Source organism: Micromys minutus (genome assembly GCF_963924665.1).
Source record: "Micromys minutus genome assembly, chromosome: 2".
NCBI classification, from domain to species: domain Eukaryota; kingdom Metazoa; phylum Chordata; class Mammalia; order Rodentia; family Muridae; genus Micromys; species Micromys minutus.
In genome coordinates, this window is record NC_137971.1 from 15,257,485 (window position 1) to 15,282,780 (window position 25,296).

General features: G+C 49.9%; 3 protein-coding genes across 5 annotated transcripts in view; 2 read left to right on the forward strand and 1 right to left on the reverse strand.

Annotated features, from left to right (window-relative positions):
* FBXW4 (F-box and WD repeat domain containing 4) overlaps window positions 1-4,158 on the forward strand; it is an 84,000-nt gene extending 79,842 nt beyond the window's left edge. Inside the window, exon 9 of the mRNA XM_080911351.1 lies at window positions 3,462-4,158. Within this exon, the coding sequence (XP_080767477.1) occupies window positions 3,462-3,521 (60 nt within the window). The 3' untranslated portion in view covers window positions 3,522-4,158. The remainder of the gene's footprint in view (window positions 1-3,461) is intronic.
* On the reverse strand, window positions 278-17,213 carry DPCD (deleted in primary ciliary dyskinesia homolog (mouse)). 3 transcript variants are annotated; one of them, XM_080911352.1, is made up of 6 exons: window positions 17,115-17,213; window positions 13,275-13,355; window positions 6,069-6,190; window positions 5,561-5,694; window positions 945-1,047; window positions 278-560 (listed from the first exon to the last, which is right to left on the reverse strand). In XM_080911352.1, the coding sequence occupies exons 1-6, from the start codon at window positions 17,176-17,178 to the stop codon at window positions 456-458; spliced, it is 609 nt and encodes a 202-aa protein (XP_080767478.1). In that variant the 5' UTR covers window positions 17,179-17,213; the 3' UTR covers window positions 278-455. The 3 variants fall into 3 exon arrangements, with proteins under 3 accessions (XP_080767478.1, XP_080767479.1, XP_080767480.1); XM_080911353.1 differs by having other exon boundaries at window positions 6,080-6,190; window positions 17,115-17,168; XM_080911354.1 differs by lacking the exons at window positions 13,275-13,355; window positions 17,115-17,213 and adding an exon at window positions 13,207-13,218 and having other exon boundaries at window positions 6,080-6,190.
* A 55-nt stretch (window positions 17,214-17,268) lies between these two features.
* POLL (DNA polymerase lambda) lies at window positions 17,269-24,748 on the forward strand. The gene is made up of 9 exons (XM_080912024.1): window positions 17,269-17,359; window positions 18,106-18,242; window positions 18,960-19,254; window positions 19,443-19,602; window positions 20,538-20,855; window positions 21,800-21,973; window positions 22,582-22,710; window positions 23,415-23,583; window positions 23,908-24,748. Exons 2-9 carry the CDS (start codon window positions 18,131-18,133, stop codon window positions 24,270-24,272), a joined length of 1,722 nt encoding a protein of 573 aa, XP_080768150.1. The 5' UTR covers window positions 17,269-17,359; window positions 18,106-18,130; the 3' UTR covers window positions 24,273-24,748.
* The last annotated feature ends 548 nt before the right edge of the window (window positions 24,749-25,296 follow it).

The following is a 25,296-nucleotide window of genomic DNA, read 5'->3' on the forward strand; positions in this document are numbered from 1 at the left end:
ATTTTGTGCTGTTTCCAAGATGGCTAAATTTTGAAATTCCCTTTGCCCACACCTGCTCAGGGGAGTTTTTCCTGAGCCACTCATATACAGCACACAGGAGTTCACAAGATGCCCAGCCCTGTTCCCACTCTTCTCTCCCTTTAGCTGGAAGACTTGTGTGGAGGGTCCCCAGGATGGGAAGGTGGGGTGGGTTGTCACACCATCATCTTCCCTAGGAAGGCCTGGGCATCCAGGAACAGGCAATCCACAGAAGTAAAGAAAAGGGTGGTCAGTCCTTCTAGAGCACCTGCAAAGGACTTTACTCAGGAATAAAACCACAGGTGGAAGTGAGCTGTGCCCCAAGAGCCAGTTGTGAGGACTGTGTAAGTTCTGAGAAGAGAAGAGGCTGCCCGTGCATAGAACCCACGCCTGCAAATCCCAGTCCCTCCGCAACGGAGGTGCAAGGCTCAGAACAGCTACTGCGTCTTACAGTCCCCATCACTGCTGTGGGCCGTCTTTACCTTCTTCAGCTCCTTCTGTAGCTCTGACTCAGCCGCCATGACCTCCTTGGGCTTCTGATACTGTGGAGGGAGCCAGGGAGAAAACGTAACTCAGTTACTAGCCTCTCCCTCTGCACACTCACTCTGGTTCTCCAGGATCTCCGTGCACATGAGGAAACCTAGGTGTACAGGTCTGAAGGCCTTGCTCAGCTCCTGGGGCCCGGGAGGGGTAGACCCGAGGTGACAACCTAGGCCTGTGGTTACTACCACTTCCCCACCATACCTGCCCTACCACCACCACCCTCTGAGCTTTGGGGTGTGGCTCTCTCTTGGTCTTCACACCCACCACCCATAGATGGTGCCTGTTCTCCAACAAGCACACCAAGGGTTTGGGATGCTAGGAGGCAGGGAAATGGGTGAGGGGTGAGAAATCTCTTCCTGATGCCAAGTCTGGGCAAATCTTACAGAGATGATCAAGGTGCAGTTGGCGTGAGCAAAGCTCAGTGCAGAGTCATCCAGAGGAAGCTGGTATCTGTCTAAGTCAGGAATGGAGAACTTCTTGTAGTATCTGTGGGGACACAAGAGGCTAATGGGGAACCAGCATGGTAACCACGAAAGCTGGGAGACACTGGGTTCTCCACAGCTTTCCCCCATTTTCTGTACAGCCAGAGAGGCAACAGGGTAACCCACAGGAAAGGTCTGTTTGAGTTTGAGGTTCTAAAAGAATGGTAGTGGTCTCATTGCCAAAGGTGAGAAGAGCCAGGGGAGTTCTGAGGTTAGCCCAGGGGCCAGAGGGATTCACCATGCAGGGCTGGAACTCCCAACTACAAAAAGAGCCTCCCCAAGTCTCACGGGGCCTTTTTAGAGGGACCGCCAAAACCAGACAGGAAAGCACAGCAAAGAGCTATCTCCCTGGGAGACAAGATGTGAAGCTAAAGGACCCTGGATCCCAGACTCTAGACACTATTCCCTCCATTTTCACATAGAGTAAAAACAAAACCAACTGGAGAAGCAGATTCCCCAGGCTTTGCTTAGAGGAAATGCAGCTAAGGGAGGAGAGGCACTGCCTTCCTCCCTAGTCTGTTGTCAGTGCTGTAGGGAGTCAGGGTCAGAGATTTCCCCACACATCTGAAGTGCTTATTAGACCAGGGCCCACAGAAGGGCCCTTCCTCTCAAACAGCCTCACTTGGCAGTCTCCTTGGTGGCTGTGTGGGCTGGGCACTGGCCAGGGGCTGCTGGAGCCTTCACCTGGACAAGGCGTCCCTTTCTGCAGAGGGAGAGGCTGTGTGGGCTGAGGAGGGAAATGCCTTAGGCAGGTACAACAAACTCAAGAGAAGGGCCCAGAGAGAATGGCTTTTAATACTTCAGAGGGTCCTGGCCCTTGTGGTGACAGCTACACTGAGTCCACTTCAAAAGCCCTGATGCCCCGGGGACTCAGAGTTGACATCAATGCAGCACTTCTGGCCTGTCCTCCCTGCCCAAATCCCTCAGTTCAGAAGAGGCTGGGGGCTGGGGGGCTCTCTTCCCAGGTTCCCCTCTTCCCACCAAGGTGCTGGGACCCAACGCAGGAAAAGAATGTTTACTTAAAGACTGACAGTTCAAAAGGAGTGGGGGCTGGGGATCCGAATGGTACTGCAAGTTGCTTTCTTTTCCAAAGCTCTGCCCCAGGGAAAGGCGATCCATCTGCCTGCAACAGGGTGGAATGCCTGCTTCATCCTCTTCCTAGCTAACAGGCTGAGTGAGGGCTTTTCCTGGGGCCCTGGTCTGGCCAGCCAAGGTGGCAGACGCTGATAATAGCAGGGGGTCAAAGGTTAAACAGCAGAGATTAGGTGAACACAAAGGCCGGTTAGGAAGTGTTAACATCTTCCTTGCAAATATACACAGAAAGCAGAACCAGCAGAGAAGTGCCTCCCACACCCACTCCCAGGCAGGGCCAATGGAGGAGAAGCAGCCCAGGGTCTCTCCCTACCCTGAGCCCCCACCCCCCAGGACAACTTCAGGATCCTGGGGAACTTAAGGTGTGTGACTTGCCCCTTTCCTTACCCTACCCCTGCCATGAGGTTAGAAAACAGCCTTTGCCAGGAGTGCAGGTTTGAGAAGTTTGTTTATTGGATGAGGTCAAACAACTTCTCCCTAGGGTCTCACAACGTGCAGTCCCTTCCTACCAGCCACCCCCTGCTCACCTACTCAGGGTCTGCTGCAACAATAACTGAACCTGAAATGTCACCAGTGCCTGGATGAGAGGAACCCACTGTGCTTCTGACACAGTCAGTGTGCCTTCTCAGCCTGCTCTGCTAGTACCCCCTGCCCAATCCTCTGTGACTCCTCCCTGTCCCTTCCCAGGTTCACTGAGGGAGAGCTGAGGCAGGAGCAGTACTGCTGTGGACAGTTACATGAGCCCTGGCCCACACTCTTCTAGCTTTCACACTGGCTTGGCAGGTAACCAAAGAGGTCTCCAGCCATCCAGAGAGGGGCAGTGGCTAGTGCTTAAGCCAAAGCTGGAGGGACACTGCATCCTACTTCCTGCTACTTGTAGAGTCCCAAAGAACAGGACCACACTCAAGTGAGTCTATGTTCAAGTTATCTGACCACTGTCTTCTAGTGCTGCTTACTAATACAGCCTGTGGTCACAGGATCGTCACAGAGCAGTTAGCCAGGCTCTCTTCAGATCCCTTGCTTTGGCACCTTAGCCATAGTACAAGGAGCACACGTGTATCTGATATTGTCAAACCCCTCAAACAATCATGAGGTAGTATAAGCCCCATTTTCCTAAGCGAGAAGTTGGCCAAAATACTACAGTTGACACCTGGCAGAGGCTAGATTTAAGCTGGCATCTTCCTGGTCCAGCCCACACCCCAGCTTTCCACTTAACAGTGATCAGCTGCCAGGCTGAGGTCTGGAACCTTCTTTACACAAATATTCTTATCGGGAGCAGATGGTACCACACCACAATCATGTAGAAACAATTTCTTCCTTCCCCAGTTCATCGTATCAATACCGAGGCTGAGGACTACCACAAGACACTGGAATCAACTTCTTTAAACAAAGTGGCTAACCACATTCTCCAGGGGCCGGGCAGATACCAGCACGGCAACTGTGCAGCTTTGGCTGGGAACCACATGCTTCCATATTAAAACGAGAGCACACTGCAAGGTGAAGAAGAGCGCCATGGTGAGGTGCGCTGCAGATGCCCAGGTGCTGAGCAGGAAGGCCACACGCTGCTTTGCACAGGCCACATGGTACCTACCGACTCTTACGTGCCCGACTAATATGCTGAGTATCTGCCGTGGATAACATGACCAGGAAAGAGATGTTAAAAGTACTGCGACAAGAGTTACATGCTGCACATATAAAAACCCCGTTGCGTTTTGTACAGGTACAGACTGTACTTCGAGTAGGCTCAGGAAAGGGCTGGTTACGTTTGGCAGCCTCTCTAGCTTCCTATCCGATGGACCTGCAGAGGGCAGGGCTGAGCCTGGTTAAGACTCAGAAACTCAGTTTCAAAGTGAGCACCAAAATACTTAAGCACTTAGTGAGCACTTAGTGGGAAGCCCTCCTCCCAAGGTGCTACTGCCATCCTACCTTGCCTCCATTAGCATCTCAACAATGTCCCCAATCCCTGCCACTGGGTGTTGGAATGCCCCACTAGCTTCAGAGTCCCTGGCCAATAGCGCCACCTACGGTATATATGGTGTATGTGTGCAGGAGATGGGGCCCAGAGGATCTGTTCACAGATGAATTTTTTGGTGAGCTAGCTAGACTTTCTTCTAGCACTCGCTTGTAATCACATTTCTGCCTGATATCTGTATTCGACAGTGACCTCTGGGGGACAAAAAGGAGGCAGCAGCCAGCTCCACAAAGTGCTAAGCTGCAGATTCAAGTGCTATCAGAAGCACTTTTGTTCCTAGTTTGGACCCAGGGCCTCTTCCGCCAGGGAATGCTTGCTGAAGCATGGAGTTTGTTTTCCTACAGGCAATTTCTCTATTGTCTGAAATTGCTAAATTCCACTTCAGGCACTGACTCCTGTTAATGATGAGAACAATAACGGAAAAAATGGCCTTTTATCTTAGGACTTCCGCGCTTTATAAACGTAAACCCTTATTATTATGACTTTATATTTATAGACAAAGTCCACTACAGGGGCTTCTGGCTGCATGTACAGCAATAATCCTGAAATTAATTCATTCATCTCTTGTCCCTTGTCCCTTTAACCCTGCCAAAGTGATAGGGTGTGGGGGTGCTAAGAGGAGGACAGGACCCAGGGCAGCCCTGGAGGTGGATGGGAGTTCCCGTTTCCCGGTAGGCAGGCCTCTTAGGGGGACAGAGACTGTATACCACACCACCTCAAGTGGGGGACACAGGGAGCTCTCCTGTAAAGTGGCTAATGATAAAGAGGTGTCACGGCTCTGTGTCTAAGCATCAAGCTGGGTAGCTTGGCAGCTTACGGATGAGAAGATAAAACAAAGACAAAAAAGGCCTCCCAAAATAAAGCCCAGGTTAGAATTGGCCACATCCTCTTTCTAGCTCAGGCTGAAACGGATTCATTTTGAGGTTCTTCCACAGTGATCCACCCCATCTCAAGCCTTACCACCCACTGCCTTCACCCAGCAGACCAGGAGAATCTGAAATCGAATTTCAGAAATTTCTGAGAGCCAAACATCTGTCCACTTTCTCTCAGCCTGGGGAGGGATGGGGGTTACTACTGCACCCTCTGATACTTTAAAAATCTCAAATTACCACCAAGGCAGGTGTACCTTCTAGGACGTGACTCCCTGCCAATACAGTGATGTCATCAAGCCAAGTTCACCAGATCAAGGACATAACCGTACGGTAAAACTACCAGCGATCACAAGTGAATGGTTATGTGATTACTTAAGCCCTCATTTATTCAATAGTCAAGGGAGCCCCAGTGTATGGCACGCACGGTTAGAAAAGGCTGTGTTCTGCTACCTTGATGGAGGTGCTGCACGGAAACCGGGCCACTCTCAGCACCGCCTCCCAGATCCGAAGCAGCCCGAGAGCGCATTCCATTCCACCCCCTCCACTTGCACACAGTAAACAGAGCCCACCTCCCTACTCACTTTTTGTTTGTCGTTCTAACAATAATGCAGCGCTCCTTCTGGGCCACTGACACACTATAGACATCCTTTGGGTAGGGGAGATTTCGAATCCGCCACTGGAAACTTGTTTTGGTGTCCTTGCGCATGAAGATGGGCTAGGAAAAGCAAATCAGCTCAGGTTGGCCAGACTCACTGTGTAGTAAGATGACCTTCTCTCACGAAGTGCTGGGATCATAGGCACGACGTATAATGCAGTTTATCAAGGACCATTCATGGGGAAAGGTACAAAGGGTTGGCTCCTCCCCCTTCCCAGGCTCTTTCCAGAGCCAGACAGGAAGCCCCTCTGCTCTTCTCCATCGCTCCCCACCTGAAGCAGTTGCTAATGCTATGGCATACCCTTTGGATGTTCACACAAACCTAGTGTGGTTAGGTGGGCATAGCCGATATAAGGTAAACAAATTATTGACCCTGCCCTTAGGGAGCAAAGTCTCCTCCCAGTCCCCGTAAGACCTCGGACAGACAGACATACATTGGCATTACTTTCCTTGATGAGCTCAGACGCCAGGTTCCCAGCTCCCAGCACCGGCTCTCCCACTTCAAGCTGCCACTGGCCCAAGGCTCCCAGGGCATTTTTCACACGCCACTTTCTCACTGCAGAGACAAACAAGCAAGGGATTAAAGCTCTTTGCTGCCAAATCTGACAGGACATTGGATCGCTGGAGCAGGAGAAGCTCAGGATTTTTGGTCTCAATGCTGGGCCTTGTGTATCTGAGCCAGGAATCCCCACATAACTTGGGAAATCAAATGGGGCGTTTCAGCAGCAGGTGCCTCTCAAAGTCCATTTCAAAGGCGGGCATACAACTGGAACTGGGGTGACACTCTGAGAGGAACCATGGGTGTGGTGCCCAGCAGGAGGTAAAGAGGCAGCAAAGGCCATTTCTGGAAGCCGGAGAGCTGGGTCTCCAGATAGACTAGCTGTGCTTTGCTGTTGTTTCTGGAGACACGGTCTTACTAGATAGTACAGGCTGTTTTCAAACTATCCTTGTGTCTCAGCCTCAAGTGCTCAGATTTCAGAGTGTGTGGGCACACCGGCACACTTGCACACTCACCTGTGGGTACATTCCCCCCTCTAGAAAACCATGCAAAGGAAAAATGGACTGAGAGAAAGTCCAAATAAAGACATTGCTTTCTTTCAGGCACACCTGCCTTAAAACAACTACAAACAAGGAAACCCTGAGAGCAGAGTTGTGTTTAAATGCAATCGAGCGGAGTGTAACTCACCCACAACTTCCCCAAGTCCTAGGACTGACCTCTAGCATCACAATCAGCACAGAGTCTTAGGCATACACTGTATTTTGTGAGATTTATTTACTTTTGTTTTATGTGCTTGGCCTGCATTTATACACTACATTTTAAATGGGCTGTAAGTGAATTATTCTTAAGAGGAATGTGCACAGTGAATTAATCTGACAACTGTATTTCTTAACCTTTTGCTACTCCCCAAGAACTGCACAGAGAAATCAAGATTTACTTTAAGCTGCACCTCAATAACTGAGCCATCAAATGCTCTACCTTAACGTCCTCTGTGATCTGGCTCCTCCCAGTCCCTCCCCATGACCCTTGTTTATTATTATTGATCTGGCTCTTTGGGCTTCAGCTGTGTTTCCACGATCTCTCTCTGAACCTCTTCCTTGTGGCTCCAAATCCACCCTCTGTGCTGATCTGAATCTCCCTCTTTCTTTGCTCTGGCTGGCAGATGTCCTGCCCCGTTCTCTCTTCTGCCCAGCCAACATTGGGGCACCAGCATTTATTGACAAGACAGAGAATAAATGGTAAGAACTGTTTACACAAGCTTTAGGCAAGAGTCTTAGTATACACATTACAATGCTGTGTCCAGACTGAAACAAGACGTGAGGGCAGAGAAGTCAGCATTTGAATAACGCAAGGGTAACCTTTACACAGTGCACACAAGCATTAGCCTACAATGGACCAATTATAAATGTGAACTTTTTTTTTTTTGTAAAATAATAGATCCTTACATTTATAGCTTGATAATGTAAATAATGATCTTCATTTTCCCATGTTTTATAATTCAGGTATTTGTGAAAGTGTTCTTTTGTTTTGTTGTTTTTAGCCCCTGCCCAGTACCCCTTTAGGTTTATTTTGTGATAAAATTCATTCGGTAGCCTAGGTTCCTACCAATCTTAGGGTGATCTTCCTGGCTTAGCATCATGGATGCTGAGCTTACAGACCTATGCTACCAGGTCTGGTTTTTGTTGTTGTTATCTTTTAAAATAAGGCACATATATTATGGGAACCATAAATCCAGACAGGAGTTCTGTTGGCATTACTGGGAAACTGCCAGCATTTCAATGAGCCCCACTGAGTCCTGTGCTGGGGAGCACCCTCCACCCTTCCTTCCCTTCCTGCTCTATAAGAAGCTGCCGGCTGTGTGTGGGCATCCTACTGCAAGAGCTGAGTGGTCAGTGCCGAAATCCTGCAGCCTCCTGCAGCTGCTCTAGGAGCTGAACAACTCTCAAAGTCCTGGTGGGGTACCACAGCTGTTTCTGGGGTGGGTCTCTTTTCAGGATGGGGCAGAAGGGTTAGCAGCATCGGGCCTGTGAGCAATCATCAGTTGGGGCAACCCTGCACATGCTCACCCATGAGCACAAAAGCAGAACACAGAAGCATGATGTAAAATTAGAACTTTCCCTTGAATACAGGCTTTTTATAAGGTCTGCTGCATTCTGCAATGTGGTTTTATTACATCTTAGGGCCAAGATTCTCCCTAGAAACACATTTGCAAGTTTATAATGAAAATTAATAAGGAAGAGTAAAACTTGGAAATATGCTTTCTAGGCACCTTCTTACACTCACAAATACTTCCTTAAGCGGATGGACTGTGACCAGGAGTATATGCAAACCTAGCCACTGTAATACCTCGGGCAACTGCAAGCCAGCCTCTGGGCTGTCTGTCACAGCTATAAACAAGTGAGAAACACCTCCTAGCAGCAGCTTACTATGACGAGATGATGAAACCTACTCCCTACTACAGCAAAGATCACCCCTGGATCCTCAAGTCATGTGTAACATGCTGGGCAGACCAGGTGCAGCTTAGTGGTAGAGTCTGTGCCTAGCGTGCATGAGACCATGGGTTTGATCCTCAGCACTTAGAAGGAAAAGGGCCAGGGAAACCCAGCAAGAGCTAGATATAGAAAAAATGAGGCAGGAAAGAAAGTACTTTTCCCCTAGACATGCTGACCATATAGTATCAGGAGACAGCTCACACGGCAGGGCACAACCACCTAAGCACCATTTGGTGTTTTTAAGAGTCATGCAACTCTGACAGTCCTGGAACTCACGGTGTAGACCAGATTTGCCTGCCTCTGCCTCTCAAGTCCTGGAATTAGGGGTGTGTGCCACCACCCCTGGCCGAGACCATTCAGACAAGCACCTGTGTTGCCCTGCCATCGCTGTGTGGCAGAGCACAGCCGTCATGGGCCTAAGGAGGCAGTCACTTAGGACACGTCTAGTCTAACAACAGCTCTATTTTTATCTGTTTCTTTGTTGAGGACAAGGCTTTTCTTCCTCACCTGTTCCCTTCCCCTCTGTTCTCCAGGGGACCTTAGTAAAATTACTGAGGAACAGTGAGATCCATTTGCAAAGGAGGCAGTTAGGATTCAGGCCTGCTGACCACAGTGCTATATAAAAATTTAGGTGGATAGGATGAAGGCTGTAGGCTATCCTGGGCTAGATAACAAAATCCTGTCTTAAAACAGACAAAAGTAATTTGGGTCTTATTACCCCATGTCCAGAATTCAGTCATCAATAAAGAAATAAACAGCACTCTCTGAGTATTCCAAGCACATGTGTGACATTCTGAAAGGTTTCCTCAAGCACTGCTTTGTCTTGTGTTTTTGAGACAGGGTCTCTATGTAATCTTGGTTGTCCCAGAATGTGCTGTTTAAACAAGGCTGGCCTCAAATTCAGAGATCTTCCTGTCTTTGCCTCCTGGGTGCTGGAATTAAAAATATACATAACTAATGCTTGGCTTCTGTTTCTATATTTAAAGGCCAGGTTTGGTTACCTGAAGGGGCATCGTGATGAATTTTTATATACCTGGAAAAGCAAGATACCCTGTAATCATAGGCTCTGTTACACTTGTTGCCCTGGGGACATCACCAGAGGGCCCTAGAGGCGAGATCACTTCAGGACTCTCTACCTGATCCTCCTCTTTAAGGAAGGACAACTCAGTCTTCCTCAGAAATATGCCCTAGAAGGCAAAAGCACAGACCCAGCTCTCTTCTCTCTCACCTCCAATACTACTCGGGGTCATGGGAGCTTGATATCTTGGCCATTTCACTTTTTGTAAAATACCCCAGGGAATTATATTTGTGTACGAATGTAACATGTAAGTTTCCCTTTCCAATCTTTCAAGCAGCAAGATCAAATGAAAGATTCTGAAGTCCTTACTTTTCCTGTGCACGTGTGCAAGCGTGCTCGTGGGCAAGCACAGTCTCGGGCTTTCTGGTCGTCTTTGTTCCTGTACCCAAGGACAGCTCCTGCAGCAACAGAGGACTGACTGCCCCACCTGCTGTCATCCTGATTTGATTATACGTTAAACCCAAACTGGTGTGTACAAATCAGCTCCTGGGATGCTGTCCTCTCTTCTGGGCTGAGTCAGGGCCAATCTCTGGAAAAGAGACTCCAACGACCCCCGTATGGGTCTGAGGGAGAATGGATGGAGGAGGTAATAATGCCTGGGGGCCTTTTCCCAAGGCAGCAGGAAGCAGGCTGACGCCCCAGACTGCTGAAAGCAGCCCCATCTTTCAGGTGGGCTGGAAAGTAAAGGTCCTAAAGGCCTCTTTCCCCAAAGCTCCAAGGCCTGGCCCACTTCCAATACGGATAATTACATTCCCCTTTCCTAAATACTCCCTGCAGCTTAAACTGGATGCAGGATTCTTCTTTTCTGCCCTAAAACACTGCAACATTGCTATGTGGCTATTAAACAGCTGCCGTGGCCCATCCCTGCGGAGGCTGAAGGGAATCGAGTGGGTCATTTATAAAGCTGTTCAAGTGCCTGGGGATGAAAGTGCTCAATATCCTCCAAATGCGGCCTGTGCTGGTTAGGCTGGCGGTCAAATACCAAAGCAGATTAAGAGGTAATCCAAATGTAATCGCTGGGGGACGGTCTGCCCTTCAGCCTCGGCCCCCTGGACATGCTGTGTTCTTCTGGGGGTTGGTTTGATGTTCCGATCATTGTTACAAGGCCCTGCAGCTCTTTCCACTATGAATACATACAGCGCTCATTGTGGGGGGTGGGAACGAACAGCCCCGAGAGGGTAGGAGAAAAGATGACACTAACATGCTTATTAACACCGACTGGAGGAACTTTGTCCCAGACAGATGCACACCTACTGCCAAGTCCTCCTCTCTAAATTACTTTCTGAGCTTTTTTTTTTTTTCTAACAGAAAACCTGTTTGTCCAATTATCAAATTTGTACATTAGCTGGGGAAAAAAAAAATGGAAACCATTGCACTTACTGCCACAAAAACTATATCCATATTTTACTTCATAATATGCATAAGCACAAAGCTAGTTCCAGCCCGGAGATCATACTTATACATTAATAACCAGGCACTGTGGCATGTGGCTGCAGTCCCAGCTACTTGGGAAATGAGGCCAGAGGACCACGTGAGCCCGGGAGGTTGAGGCCAGCCTAGGCAATGTACAGAGATCCTACCTCAAAAACAAAGAAAGAAACAAAAACTAATCTTGGAGTGTATTTTGCAAGGTAGCAGGTGGGGGTTAGGGGAGATGGAAATAGGTCTTAGAGCTGGGCTCAACGGTCCACACTTTGACCTCAGCTCTAAGAGGTTCATTTATGGGGGAGGGGACAGGCCTGGCCTGGGACACACATTGAGTCCCAGGCTGCAGAGGAGAACCACATCTTGAGAAAAGAAAGCAAACCAAAGTGAGCAGGATTTAAACACCTCAGCTCTGACACCTGGCTGCAGGGTCGGAGCCAAGCTCCAGGCTGGCTCAGACAGCATTCAGCTGCGGGATTTTCCACATGGTGCTCACCTTCTCTGAGCGGACTCCCTCGACTGTGAAGTGGGGACAACAGTGCCTATGTCATGGGGCTTTAATGAAGATGTCACATGAAGTAATTCATGTAAAGCCTCTGGAATGATGCCCAGCTAACGTATAAATGTCATTATTAGGTAAAACAGACAAATGGTGAGCCATGTCCTTCCTCCTAGAAGGAACTTTAAAGGTCTAGCCCAAGCTACCACTACCAGGGTTGAAGGTGACATGGGACAACAGAGCAGGCAGCCTTGTTCTTCATTTTAACATCACACCCACGCACAGCGAAGGCCAGGTTTGTCTGTGTGCTGTTACAGCCTCTGCAGCTCTACCTGCTTTATTTGCTGTGTGGAAAAAAAAAAAGTGATGTGCAGGTCTGGGCAGGAACTGTGGCTGGAGCTGTGGGTGACGGTGGTGGTTAGCTCACGTGACCTCTGCTTTCATAAGTTCTCCCCTGTCAGGCATTCCAAGGCTGTCACCCCCCTGGGAGCACTATAAATTACAATGCATTGTGAGGATATTACTACTGTATTGGTTTCCAACGAATCAGTGTCATATGCTAAACACATCAAGATTTTTAATAGCGCCAGACTAAACCAATTGGGACCGGAGCCCAAGCAGCTCATAATAAGTAGGGATCAACACTTTCACTGCAACGGAGCATGCGCAGGACACACACATTTTAAGACTGGAGACTGAGAATATGCAAACCAGCATAACCCATGTTGTCAGCTGGAGACATTTATGAGCTGTCAGGAAAAGGGAAAAAGAAATTCCCTCACCAATACTACCTGTCGATCAGACCCAGGAAGAAATGAAAGTCAAGAATAAAGACATGAAAATATCCCAGCCCATGATTCCGTCATTGGTCTTAGCATTTCAGGTGCAACTTAATAAAGAGACCAGCTCTCACGGCAGACAGCTTTAGGCCCTGGGTCACAGAGCTGGTCACCAGCTCTGGGAAGTCAGTTACTGCTGCTGTTCATACCTGGGAACAGAACAGGCAAATCAAATAATCCCCTGAAATCTGAGCTGGAGCTCCTACTTATGAGCCTGTTCTTGAGGGGGAGCCTGCAGGAACAAAAGCAATGTAGCCGCAAACCTACTACTCCTGCCTGGTCCTGGGCATTCTTCAAGATGAGGTTTCCTACTTAATACAGTGCCATGGTGTTGTCTAGGAGGCAAGGTCAGAAGCTGCTACCTCTGGTGTTTGCCCTTGTGGTGTGGCTTCAGGAAGCAAAAGAACAAGCAAGCAATAGGCCTGGAGTGTGAGCCTTGCTTTACCCCCGCCCCCAACACAGCCTCCTCTGTGCTCGGCTCTTCCAGTTGCTGCTGGTCCTGACTGAGAGGCTCACTGGCTTTCTCGTTTATCTGGAGGTGGGGGACAGGCTATACCAGGTAAAGAACTCCACTCTACTTCTGATGTTCACACTGTTCTCAGGGACAGTCTGCCCTCCAAGGACCTGTCCCTACTATACACGCTGCACGCTGAGATCCCACCTCAAGCCTAAGGCCAGAAGCATTCAACTTATCTCAGTCACCCGCAAGAGCTGCTGAGGCCTGGGAGTCCAGCACTTACCAAGGAGTTCACTCCTCAGTCAGCCCCAAGAGCTGCTGAACCCCCTCCCCCCAGAGTCCCACACTTACCAAGGAGTTCACTGGTCTTCTCATCGTATTCTTCCGCCATTTCTTTCCCGTCTGGGAACAAATAGTGCACCATCCTCTTCCCTACACAGAGAGGAGAGCACCTTACCTCAAGCCTTGCCCTCTGCAGACTGAGATGTCTGTCTGCCACCGCCCCCCCATAAACTGCACCCAGAAACAATAACAGCCCCAAGAATGTCTACCAGAAGCTGGCCTGTGGCCACCACTGCTTTACGTGTGCCCCAGGCTCCCTTTCTTTTTCTGAACATGTCTGCTGCCGCCACCACCAAGCCATGCTTCTTCCCAACTGTGGAGCTTTGCTCACTCTTCAAAACCCAGTTCAAATGTCACTTCCACTGGGCAGTTTCTGTCACCTATCCCTTGCAGCTACCACAGCAGAGTGCATCTTCCTCTGTGCCTCCTCAGGGGTTCTCAGGGACTCACAGCAGGACATCAAACCACCGGGACAGTGTTACAAGCACCTGAGACAAGTGTCATTCTCTCTGTACTTCTACAACCAGGGCTCCAGGCTCTGGGGAGCTGGGTCTCCTGACAGGTACCTCCTCCCAGCCACACTGTCCCCCAGCCTTCATCTACACGTCTCTAGGCCATTCCTGGCACTGAGCCCAAGAAACCATCATCGTGAATTTCCTGACTCATGCTTGGTTTATGATTTTTATGTCTCTCATGTGAGTCTTTGGTTATTGCTTGTCTCTTCTATTGAATGGGGGTGGGTGGTGTCCATGGTTTCCCAAGATCAGCCACTGTACCTGGTTATAACAGGAACTCAAATGCTCACCACAAGAAGGAAAGAACATTAATGTACCATCCACTAAAAGATTAAGAGAACTCAAGGGAGTCTCCTAGCCCACAAGCACTTGCTCAAAAGGAGAGTTGTGTAGTTTCTTCTTTTTCTTACAGGCAGGTAAACAAATACAGGCAGCCTCCTCAGGAAGACTGACAAAGGGTCTCCATGGCCAGTGGACATCGGCCCTCTATCACCTTCGAGAACAACAGTCCTAAGGGGACTTTCTCCTGTGTAACTCATTCCTCTAGGACACAGTTCCCCTGAGTCATTGCTAATTGGTATTTCAGGCAACTTACCCTAGATTTGCAAGGCCCTAGGTTTCAGCACCCTTAATAATCTCATTAGCAGATAAGGGTGCTCGATCTGCAGGCATGAGGAGCTGAGTTTGAATCCTCAGCACCCTACATAAATATCTAGATGTGGCAATGCATGCCTGTAACCGCAGCATTGGAGGGCAGAGACAGGCAGGCCCTCAAAGCCAAAACCGAGCTGCTGCTTCAGTGGGAGGCTGCCCTGGGCAGAGAGTAACAGAGGATTAAAGTAAAAGCCTGACCCTCACACATGGGACATCCTGCTAGAGCCTTTGTGTATGTATGCACGGGTGTGTGCTCCTGCACACTTACATGAAAGCATCACACACGAATACACCATACCGCCCCCCCCCCCAATACTGCCTTATGACCAAGAGCAACAAAAGCAGTTAATATGCCCTTATGTATTCATGTTCAGAGCAGCATCATTCACAACAATCTAAAGGCGGGAGCTGCCCAAGCACCCATCTGTAGACGAATGAACACTGCCCCGAGAGTGCACACACAGTGGGGTAGCTTGCCAACAGAAGGATGATGTTGGAGAAGAATGCAGTCATCAGAGAGCCTGCCAATCAAGTCTGAGGACCTGCTTGATCCCAGCATCCATAGACAAAGACTTGGGGATATAGTCCCAAGACTGGGGAGGTGGAGACGAGCCTGGTGATCTGATTGACCCCAGAACTCACATGGCAGAGGGAAAACCAGTTCTCACAAGTTGTCCTCTGATCTCCATATACATGCTATAGCAGGTGTGGGTGTGCATATACATACACACACACACACACACACACACACAAATTAATGTTAAAAAAGTAAAATTCCCTCAGGGGTAGCTGTGAGGAAAGGCACCCTAGGCTGACCTCTGGCCTCCACCTAAGTATACAAAAAACATTAAAAGGAAATTCTGACACACGTGTCATCAACAAACTCTGAAAACCTTTTGCTTTGTGAAATAATTTAAATATTATTTGATTCCATTTACACGAAGCTCTTAGACTAATCAATTAACTGAAACACAAAGTAGCTAGGGGCTGAGGAAGAGGGGTGTGGAGTTGTGTTTTCTGGGTGTAAAGTATTGTTGAGAACGAAAACCTGTTGGTGACAGGTGCAAACAGCGAGACTGTCCTTAGTGACCCCTAACTGCACACCTAAAAATGGTTACAACAGTACATTTTATGCTGTGTATGTGTATGTATGTGTCTCTGTGTGTGTGTATGTGTGTGTGTGTGTGTGTATATATATATATACCTCAATAAAAACAAAAACTGGGTCAGATATGACAGCACATGGCTTTTACCCTAACATTAGGGAGGCAGAAGTTGGAGTGCCTTCAAGGCTAACCTGGTCTACAGAGCACATGTTAGACCAGCTAGGACTACATAGTGAAACCCTGTTTCAAAATAAAAGAAAAAAACCACTATCTGGTAAAGTGTGTCCCAAAGCTGTATACCATGAGTCTGCAACATGTCTCGATCAGTCCGCGTCTCTCCATTTCCCCTTTCTCTGGCACGGGATGCTGTGCAGGCACTGCCTGAATGGTGACTGCTTTCATAACACTTAACATTTTGCCGTACACTCTCACGCTTTCCTGCCTCTATGTGTGATTCATCCCTCTGCACGCGGTCACTCCGTCATCTTACCAAGTACCTATCAAAAATTCCTCCGGGGCTAGAAATGTCACCTCTTCTGTTTGGTGATTATCCAAAGAGAAAATTGTTTTCACCTCTATGCTTTCTTATCATTTCTCGTGCTATCTCAATCCTTCCTGTCTGTCTGTCTTCCTTCCTTTCTTTTAAACTAGAGTCTCCTGCCACAACTTCCTGGGTGCGGAGATTGCAGGCTTGGGCTATCTTTGCCTTTCTAAGATTCCAACCTCTATTTAACACAAGCTGCTGTTTACTTACATATTATTTTCTTCATCATAAACCATGGTTGTTTTTGTTTCATTTTGGTTTTTTTTTCCCCTATCTGTTCTAGCATAGAATTTGGCACAGGGTAATGGGTTCCGATTTTAATTTCCATAAACTTCAGGCATCTACCTGTGGATGTTAAGTCTTTAGCTGTTAGCTTTAAAGCCTCAGGAATTCAGACCTGAGTCACCCTGGCTGCCAAGTGGGTCCATGAAAGGCCTCTGAGGCACAGGTTGCAGGATGAGGAACAGCTGACAACACAATCTCCTGTTCCTAGTCATTTAGACCTTAGATTGTTCCATCTCCCCTCAAGCTCAAGGAACAAATTGAAATCCACACCATAAACAAAACACAGTTGGGACGGACCTTAGAAACAACGGTGACAGCCCACCCACTTCATCTTATAATTATAGAAAATGGGGTCCTAACAATTTAAGAGGCCATGGTGAATCGATGGTAAAGTTGATCTAAAATCCTGGCTTCTCTCCTTTCTATGCCACTGGGCTGCTATCATCAACAGGACCTCCAAACTGAGGTGCGTGGGGTCCAGGTCATAAATTATACCTGATTATCTACAAAACCTGTTTGGCCTAAAACCTTCCTGGTTTTCAGTTTTCTCTTGGTACAGCCCTGAGGAACGAGGACAAATGTAAAATGAATTATTGGACCTTCTTCCTCAGCAAAAGCAGGAAGCTGGCATGGCTGATGGCTGCTGCGACAGTACCAGCTCTGCCCACCCAGGTTGAGTCCCTCCCTGGGGGAGTGGACGCATAGTGCCCGCCCTAGGGAGGAAGAACGAGGGGGCTCGAGTTACCATCCTGCAGCAGTGCCGTCTTCTCGGCCGACCGCAAAATCTCCAACCAGCTAGTCACCGCCATCTTCCCTCCGCCCAGCAACGCGCCTGGCCACTGCCATGGCAACTACCCGACGGATGATCACTTCCGGATGACCCAGGAAGTATTCTGGGAACTGTTTTTTTTTTTTTTTTTTTTTTTTTTCCCAATTCCTCTCCTCTCCCCTCCTCCCCTCCCCCCCAATCCGTTTTCATTGGTTCCCATGGTGAGTTTATTTCTCGTTGCCGGGAGAGTCTGGCCTACTTTGGACCTGTCCTGGGGCCGGGTGGAGTGGGGATGCTCCTAGAGCTTTTAGGGTCCCAGCACCAGTTCTCTTCTGGCCCCAGCTGGGAGTTCACGCCAGCTGCTCACGCAGTGGATGTGGCACGTCTGCTGGGGTCTTGCCCACCTCCAGCTGTGAGGGCACCCGACACCTGCTGCGGCTGCACTCGGCCTCCCTGCAGCTGCGGGGCTCAGACCCCGCGCGCTGAGGCTGCGACAGGGGCAGGTGCACAGCGTGCGCACAGCTTTCCCTGAAGCCTCACTCCCCAGGTTTTCTTCCGCGAATTCACACTGAGGCTTAGAGAATTTATGTGACGTGTACTTTGTACTCCACTTCTTTGCGGGAGATGGAGACTCTCCTAAAGCTGTCGTCCCGTTTCCTAGCTAGTGCTCGCTTTGGAAAAGCCTCTTGGAAGTGGAAACAGAGGCCGACTCTGCTCTGTATTCCCCTACCCCCAATGTTGTTTCCCTGCGGTCAAAATTCACCCCCCGCAATAATCCCAACCTTTCCCTGGCTTCCCTCAGTACTGTTAAGGTTGAAAGGTTGGTGTGTGTGGCAGATTAAATCACTTAAGTTTAACCCGGGTGTCTGAGAAAGGGTTATGTTACCCCCAAATCCCACTTCTATGCCAAATAGTCAAGTGGTGGCTCTCAATCTTGAAGTTCTGTATGACATCTGTCCTTAAACAGAAAGGTCAGGATCCAGCGCACTTCAATGGACCCCCAGGGCATCCTGAAGGCATTTCCCAAGCGAAAGAAAATTCATGCAGATCCTTCATCAAAAGCACTTGCAAAGATTCCCAAAAGGGAGGCAGGAGAAGCTAGAGGTGAGTCGGTCCACCCTCCGAACTCAAGTACCGGAACTCTCCGTCTTTCTGTTTTCCGCCAGAATCAGGTAGCAGAAAAGGCCTTACCTGTGTAGGGGTCAAGATCTCTTCATCTTGAATTAGCCTTGGTGTCTGTCCTTTTCTCTCGCTTAGAGTCTCATTGTAACCTTGACCCTGCCTTATAGCTGAGAATGACCTTAAGCTCCTGATCCCTCTGCCTCGACCTTCCAAGTAGGAAGCTGGCGCTTTGTCTTTTGATTTTTTTTTTTTTTTTTTTTTTTTTTTTTTTTTTTTTTTTTTTTTTTTTAAGGACAGGGTTCCTCTGTGTAGCCCTGGCACTCACTCTGTAGACCAGGCTGGCTTCAAACTCGAAAAGCGAAACAAAGCAACAAAAAAGCAATATGCTGTATATTCAAGGAAGGCAGTTTTGTTCTCCGGATGGCAGGAAAATGAAGGGCTAAGTAACTTCAAACATTTCATCATATCTAAAACTTTCTCAGCTCACTACATACAACCTGCAATCCTCACACTTGGGGAGGCAGAAGAACCAGAAGCTCAAGGGTATCCTCTGCTACATAGTGAGTTTGAGACCAGCCTGGGCTACATGAGACCCTGTCTCAAATAATAGTGCAATATTATTATTATTATTATTATTATTATTATTATTATTATTATTATTATTATTATGGTAATAGCATTTGACTATCCTCTCCCCAGGATGGCTGAGCTCCCTGAGGGCCCACATTATGCCCACTGGCATTGGACGAGCCCGGGCTGAAATCTTTGAGAAGCAGATTATCCAGCATGGTGGCCAGGTGTGCTCTGCCCAGACCCCAGGAGTCACTCACATTGTGGTGGACGAAGGCATGGACCATGAGCGGGCTCTCCGGCTCCTCGGGCTGCATCAGTTACCCCCTGGTGCTGAGCTGGTGAAGTCAGCCTGGCTGAGCCTGTGCCTGCAGGAGAAAAGGCTGACAGACACGGACGGATTCCGCCTTCCCATCCCTAAGAGGTAGGCTGTTCTTAGCCTTTCCCAGGTGCTTGTTGATAACATTTGAGCTTCCATCTTCAATTATTAAAAAACAGCTCCTACTTTTTACATTGGGCATTCCGAGGTTTCAGTGTAGAGAAAGACTGGGGACAGAGACAGGTTGAGACTTTCGAAATCCTAACTGCCTGTGACCTCCCCCTTCCCTCTAGGTCCTCAGATGAATCACAGCACAGCAAGTCAGGCCAAGATGCTTCTGCTCTTGGCACCCAGGAGGCTCTACCCAAGACAACCCTCTCTCTCTCCCCTCCTCATAGCAGAGCTATATCTCCTCCCCCAAAGGCAGAAAAGTCACCAAGAACCCAAGCCCAGGTGAGGAGCCTTCCAGCTCAGGGTGTTGATCACAGAAATAGAAGAACCTGAAGGTTATACAGAAAATTCTAGATCCCTCTCCCTCTCCCTCTCCCTCTCCCTCTCCCTCTCCCTCTCCCTCTCCCTCTCCCTCTCCCTCTCCCTCTCCCTCTCCCTCTCCCTCTCCCTCTCCCTCTCCCTCTCCCTCTCCCTCTCCCTCTCCCTCTCCCTCTCCCTCTCCCTCTCCCTCTCCCTCTCCCTCTCCCTCTCCCTCTCCCTCTCCCTCTCCCTCTCCCTCTCCCTCTCCCTCTCCCTCTCCCTCTCCCTCTCCCTCTCCCTCTCCCTCTCCCTCTCCCTCTCCCTCTCCCTCTCCCTCTCCCTCTCCCTCTCCCTCTCCCTCTCCCTCTCCCTCTCCCTCTCCCTCTCCCTCTCCCTCTCCCTCTCCCTCTCCCTCTCCCTCTCCCTCTCCCTCTCCCTCTCCCTCTCCCTCTCCCTCTCCCTCTCCCTCTCCCTCTCCCTCTCCCTCTCCCTCTCCCTCTCCCTCTCTCTCCCTCTCTCTCAAAGATTTATTTATTTATTATATATAAGTACACTGTAGCTGTCTCCAGACACACCAGAAGAGGGCATCAGATCCCATTACAGATGGTTGTGAGCCACCAAGTAGTTGCTGGGATTTGAACTCAGGACCTCTGGAAGATCAGCCAGTGCTCTTAACCACTGAGCCATCTCTCCAGCCCAGGTCTCTCTTGATTATGCACCTGTCTATCTCTTCCCAACATTTATCAGTCCTGCATTCACCAAGTTATGTCTGCCACATACCACTGGGAAGCTCAGGTCTGGCTTCCAGAGGAAGTCCCGTGGAGCCTTTTCCCTCAGTCAGAGCAGGAAACGCCTACCCGCTAGACAACCCCCTCTTCTGAGGAGGGCAAAGACTTATTGCCTTCTTCTATTTGCAGCTCAGCTCAGATGATGAAGCCAGTGATGGGGAAGGGCCCCAGGTTAGCTCAGCAGATCTGCAAGCCTTGATCAGTGGGTGCTACCCCACACCTCCTGGGGAAGATGGTGGGTCTGACCCAGCCCCACAAGCTCTGGATAAGTGGGTCTGTGCACAGCCCTCGAGCCAGAAGGCAACTAACTACAACCTGCATATCACAGAGAAGCTCGAAGTGCTGGCTAAAGCCTACAGTGTCCAGGGAGACAAGTGGAGGGCCCTGGGCTATGCCAAGGCCATCAATGCCCTCAAGAGCTTCCACAAGCCTGTCAGCTCCTACCAGGTACGTGGGGTTGGGGAAGAGGTTTCCTCTTTACTTGGTAGTGGTTAATGGCAGCACTAGTCATTAGCTAGTGGTTAACTGTAGTCAAAAATGGGCATCGAATGTAGTGGTTAGGATTATATAATGAATGGGATTTGCCCACAGAGACAAACCGATAAAGGGAAAAAATAGAGATAGTGGAAAACAGACCAGCAAAATCCTCAGGACTAGAAAATGGGTGCTTAGGGGTTTGTTCCACTGTTTCCTCTCCTTCTGAGTAGTTTTATAAGTTTAAAGCCAGGCGTGGTGGTTTGCGGCGGTTCATGTGTTAGACTCTGGAGCCCGTTGATTGTGGACTCGAGATAAGTCGGTTACTCTGTCAGTTTTCCAATCACTTGAAAGGAGTTAACAACTGTAGGCCATTCACAGTGGTTTTATAAGGTTGGAAGGTGGTCCCAGTAGCACAGAATCACATACAGCAAGCCCTCAGGCAGTGTGGTGCAGTGAGCCCTCAGGCAGTGTGGTGCAGTGAGCACCCCCCCACACACACAATCCCACCTCAGGCAGGACAGTACAGTGAGCCCACACGGGGTGTGAGTACATAGTTGGGATGTGGTGGTGGAAGTGGTGGTTGTGAACACAGTCATTTTCTCTACCTCTTTTTGTGGTTATTTTATTTTATTTTTATTTTTGGAGACAGTCTCTCTGCAGAGCTCTGACTGGCCTGGAACTCACAGGTTGCTGCCTGTGCTTCTGTCTCTGCCTCCAGGAGTTCGGGGGTTTAAGGCATGCCTGGCCATTTTCTCTACTTCTTATTGCTGGTCTCTGGGAACCAAAAGACAAGTTCCATGTAGTTGCTGGTCTGGCTGTGGGGCAGGTATTCTGCTGAAGGACACAGATTCCCCTCCTCTGGCTCCCCCTTCGCAGCCTCTTCCTCATACTCCTCTGTGTCACTTCCTCCCTAGGAGGCCTGTAGCATCCCAGGAATCGGCAAGCGGATGGCAGAGAAGGTCAAGGAAATCCTGGAGAGCGGGCACCTGCGGAAGCTAGACCACATCAGTGACAGCGTGCCTGTCTTAGAGCTCTTCTCCAATATCTGGGGAGCCGGGACGAAGACTGCCCAGATGTGGTACCACCAGGTCACATCAGCCCTTCCGCCTCTGCAGTGTGGCTGCTGCAGAGCCTCTGCCCACACCCCATCCTGTTCACCTGCAGGATGGGAGACATCAGAGTTCACATTGGTCCCCCTCCTGTCCCCAGAACAGCCCATGTGGCTTAGGGTCCTTGACCTGTGGACAGAAACAACAAAAACATTACTCTGTTCCACATACCAGCAAGGGGTTATCTGTTGTTGTTTTTGCTTGTTTGTTTTTTGTTTTTGAGACAGTATCTCACCATGTAGCCCTGGCTAGCCTAGAACTTGCTATATAGACCAGGCTGGCCTTGATCTGCCTGGCTTCAACAAGGGACTTTCTAAGGAGCCCAGTCTTTGGGCTCCATGTCTAGAACAGCGGCTCTCAAACTTGGCCATGCCAAGAATAATTTTGGCAGTTGGTGAGAGTGAAGCCCAGACCCATTTTAGGCTAAGGAATGAGGGACCAGCATCCCCAGATCAGGATATGTTCTGCTGAATAGAGCCTGTACTTGGTTGGTTCTGCCTTCTGTCTCCCTAACAGCTACCTGCATCTTCTGGTCTGTTAATTAGTCCCGGGTCCTCATGGCCCCCTTTCTGACTGCTTTTCTCCAGGGCTTCCGAAACCTAGAAGATATCCGAAACCTGGCCTCCCTGACTGCCCAGCAGGCCATTGGCTTGAAGCACTATGATGACTTCCTGGAGCGCATGTCCAGGGAAGAGGCTGCAGAAATTGAGCAGACGGTAGGCACAGCGAGCTCCTTGCTGGGCAGCCCCGCAATCAGTGGAAGTCAACAGGTCAACAGAGATCCAGTGAGCCAGAGCTGTAGGCCCAGAGAGCCCCAGGTGGGGTAGGCACTGCCAGTGCCTGCCCTGAGGTCTCAGGGTCAGAGAGTATGGGCACTGGTAGCCTAGCATGGGGCGAGTACAGCCTCAAGGCCTGAGTGTGTGGTTCAGAGGTAGCGTTGGTGAGCATGCCCAAGACCCTGCTTCCATCCTCGGCATTACAGAAAGGGGGAAAACGTCTAGTTGGCCAAGTTAAAGGTTCAGCTTAGAGCTAGGAGCTAGGTCTATAAGTTCATACGCAGTGTTGAGTCAAGAGAGACAGGGTATACCAGATGTCTGTCATTTGTTCAGCTGATGTCAGGATCAGGTTGGTGTGTGGGCAAGGGTCTTGGTGAGTGTTAGATGAATCGTCCCCTTAGCAGAAGGATCTGGGAGACCTAAATGAGGAAGAATAAACCTCCACCAGCTCCCATGGAACTAAGGGACCAGTGCTGGATAGATAGACTCATCTGCTGAGGCAGAGCCAATGTCCTCAGGCCTCTACAATGCCCCAGGTACCTCCCCTCAGATTAGTTTGAATCCTGCAGATAGGGCTGGGACAAAGGCTGTATGCTGTTCTGGGAGAGGCCCATGGCCTTTTACTCTTCCCTGTTCTTCCCCAGGTCCGGGCATCAGCCCAAGCCTTCAACCCTGGGCTGCTGTGTGTGGCCTGTGGCTCTTACCGACGGGGGAAGGTGACCTGTGGGGATGTGGACGTGCTTATTACGCATCCCGATGGCTGGTCCCACGAGGGCGTCTTCAGCCGACTCCTTGACAGCCTTCGGCAGCAAGGTATCCACTCTGTCTTTGGGTGAGCAGGTTAGAAGTGAGTAGCCAACTCCGGGTTGTCACCTCCAAGTCCTCAATCTGAGACATGCTGTGGGGGAAGGGCTTTGCAAGAATCCTACCTTTCCTGGGGCCAAAGACAATAAAACAGATGCCCAACTTCCCCGCAGGTGGGGGTCTCACCTGGTGATACAGATGAGGAATTGATTCCAGAGGGGGCGGGGTCACTCAGCAGAGCACACTGGGAATAAAGAATGTTAGGCCACCCGAGAGGGTAAGACAGTCAGGCCTGGCTGCTTGCCCTACTAGACATCCCTTGTATTTGACCAGGGTTCCTCACAGACGACTTGGTGAGCCAGGAGGAGAATGGCCAGCAACAGAAGTACCTGGGTGTGTGCCGGCTCCCAGGGGCCGGGCAGCGCCACCGGCGACTGGACATCATCGTGGTGCCCTACAGTGAGTTTGCCTGTGCCCTGCTCTACTTCACCGGCTCTGCCCACTTCAACCGGTCCATGAGAGCTCTGGCCAAGACCAAGGGCATGAGCCTGTCAGAGCATGCCCTTAGTACAGCTGTGGTCCGGAATAGCCAAGGTGTCAAGGTGGGGCCTGGACAAGTGCTGCCCACCCCAACAGAGAAGGACATCTTCAAGCTCTTAGGCCTGCCCTACCGAGAGCCGGCTGAACGGGACTGGTGACCTAAGACTTGGGCGAGGGAAACCATGTTGGATGAGCTGCCTCATCTACCACCCTCAGCTTTGCCTCGCTTTGTCGGTAACCGCTTGCCCTTAGTGAGCCAAGCCAGGAGCTTTGGGCCTGCAGGAAAGAGCCAGTCTGATTCTGAGAGCCTGCAAGTTCTCTCTCCTGGACAGGATTATGCTGCTGTCCTGTCTTGTCCCCTCTGCTCTTGGTGACAGGTTTTTACAGGTCCGATTTCCTGTGCTGAAGGCCCAAGCTTCCCTTTCCACCCCAAGACTGATGTAGACGTGGGGGGTCAGGAGAGGCTGCAGGAGGAGGAGGAGGCAGCTGTGAGTTCAGCATCTTCCTAAAGCCCTGAGGAGTCTCTCACCCACTCACTTCCTGTGCAGCTGTGGCTGCGGAGAGTGGCCTGCCCAGACTCTGGGAGGGTGGCTTCTAAGGGCCCTGGGGACTAATAAAGTGCTTCTGACATTCAGATTGTCTGCTGTCTGTGAGCTGCAGCAACCCCACCTGTTGTCCTCCATTCCTGCCGGACAAAGATGGGAGGGGTTCATTGTCAGAAACCTACTAACTGCCTTCTAGCCAGGCCTGGCCAGTCAGATCCTGAACCCAAAATGGGCTCTGGGGTGCAGAGTAAGAGAGAATCGGAATCCGACACAAGGGGCCTCTCTCTCAGTCCTCCCTGTGGCCCTAAGATGGGACTATTGTGGGACATGAGCAAAGGTAACACGTTTGTAGGAAACAGAGACCGCCATGGATAGAAACGGGAAACCAGGAAGTTACCTGGAAGAGGAGGGGGCAGGAGAGTAAGGAGATGACTATCTAAAAGGGGTCACTTTAGGACCAGTTATGAGCCAGTTGTAGGGAGGATGTTGGGGTTGGGGAGATCTGGCTCTATAGTTTGGTGGCCCAGATGGGAGTGAGTGTACAGCATGCTTCTGAGTTGGGCATTGCAGGACAGGGAGAGTGGGCAGAGGTGGGGATCTATTGGAAGGAGGTTTAAAAATTGATGGATCCAGAGTC

Coding starts and splice junctions, on each gene's coding strand:
- POLL (XM_080912024.1), top strand. CDS start 18,131: ATGGACCCCCAGGGCATCCTGAAGGCATTTCCCAAGCGAAAGAAAATT. Junction 19,255..19,442: donor CGCCTTCCCATCCCTAAGAG/GTAGGCTGTTCT, acceptor CCTTCCCTCTAG/GTCCTCAGATGAATCACAGC. Junction 21,974..22,581: donor CCCAGATGTGGTACCACCAG/GTCACATCAGCC, acceptor GCTTTTCTCCAG/GGCTTCCGAAACCTAGAAGA.
- DPCD (XM_080911352.1), bottom strand. CDS start 17,178: ATGGCGGTGACTAGCTGGTTGGAGATTTTGCGGTCGGCCGAGAAGACG. Junction 13,356..17,114: donor GACGGCACTGCTGCAGGATG/GTAACTCGAGCC, acceptor CTCTCTGTGTAG/GGAAGAGGATGGTGCACTAT. Junction 6,191..13,274: donor GAAGACCAGTGAACTCCTTG/GTAAGTGTGGGA, acceptor TTGTCTCTGCAG/TGAGAAAGTGGCGTGTGAAA.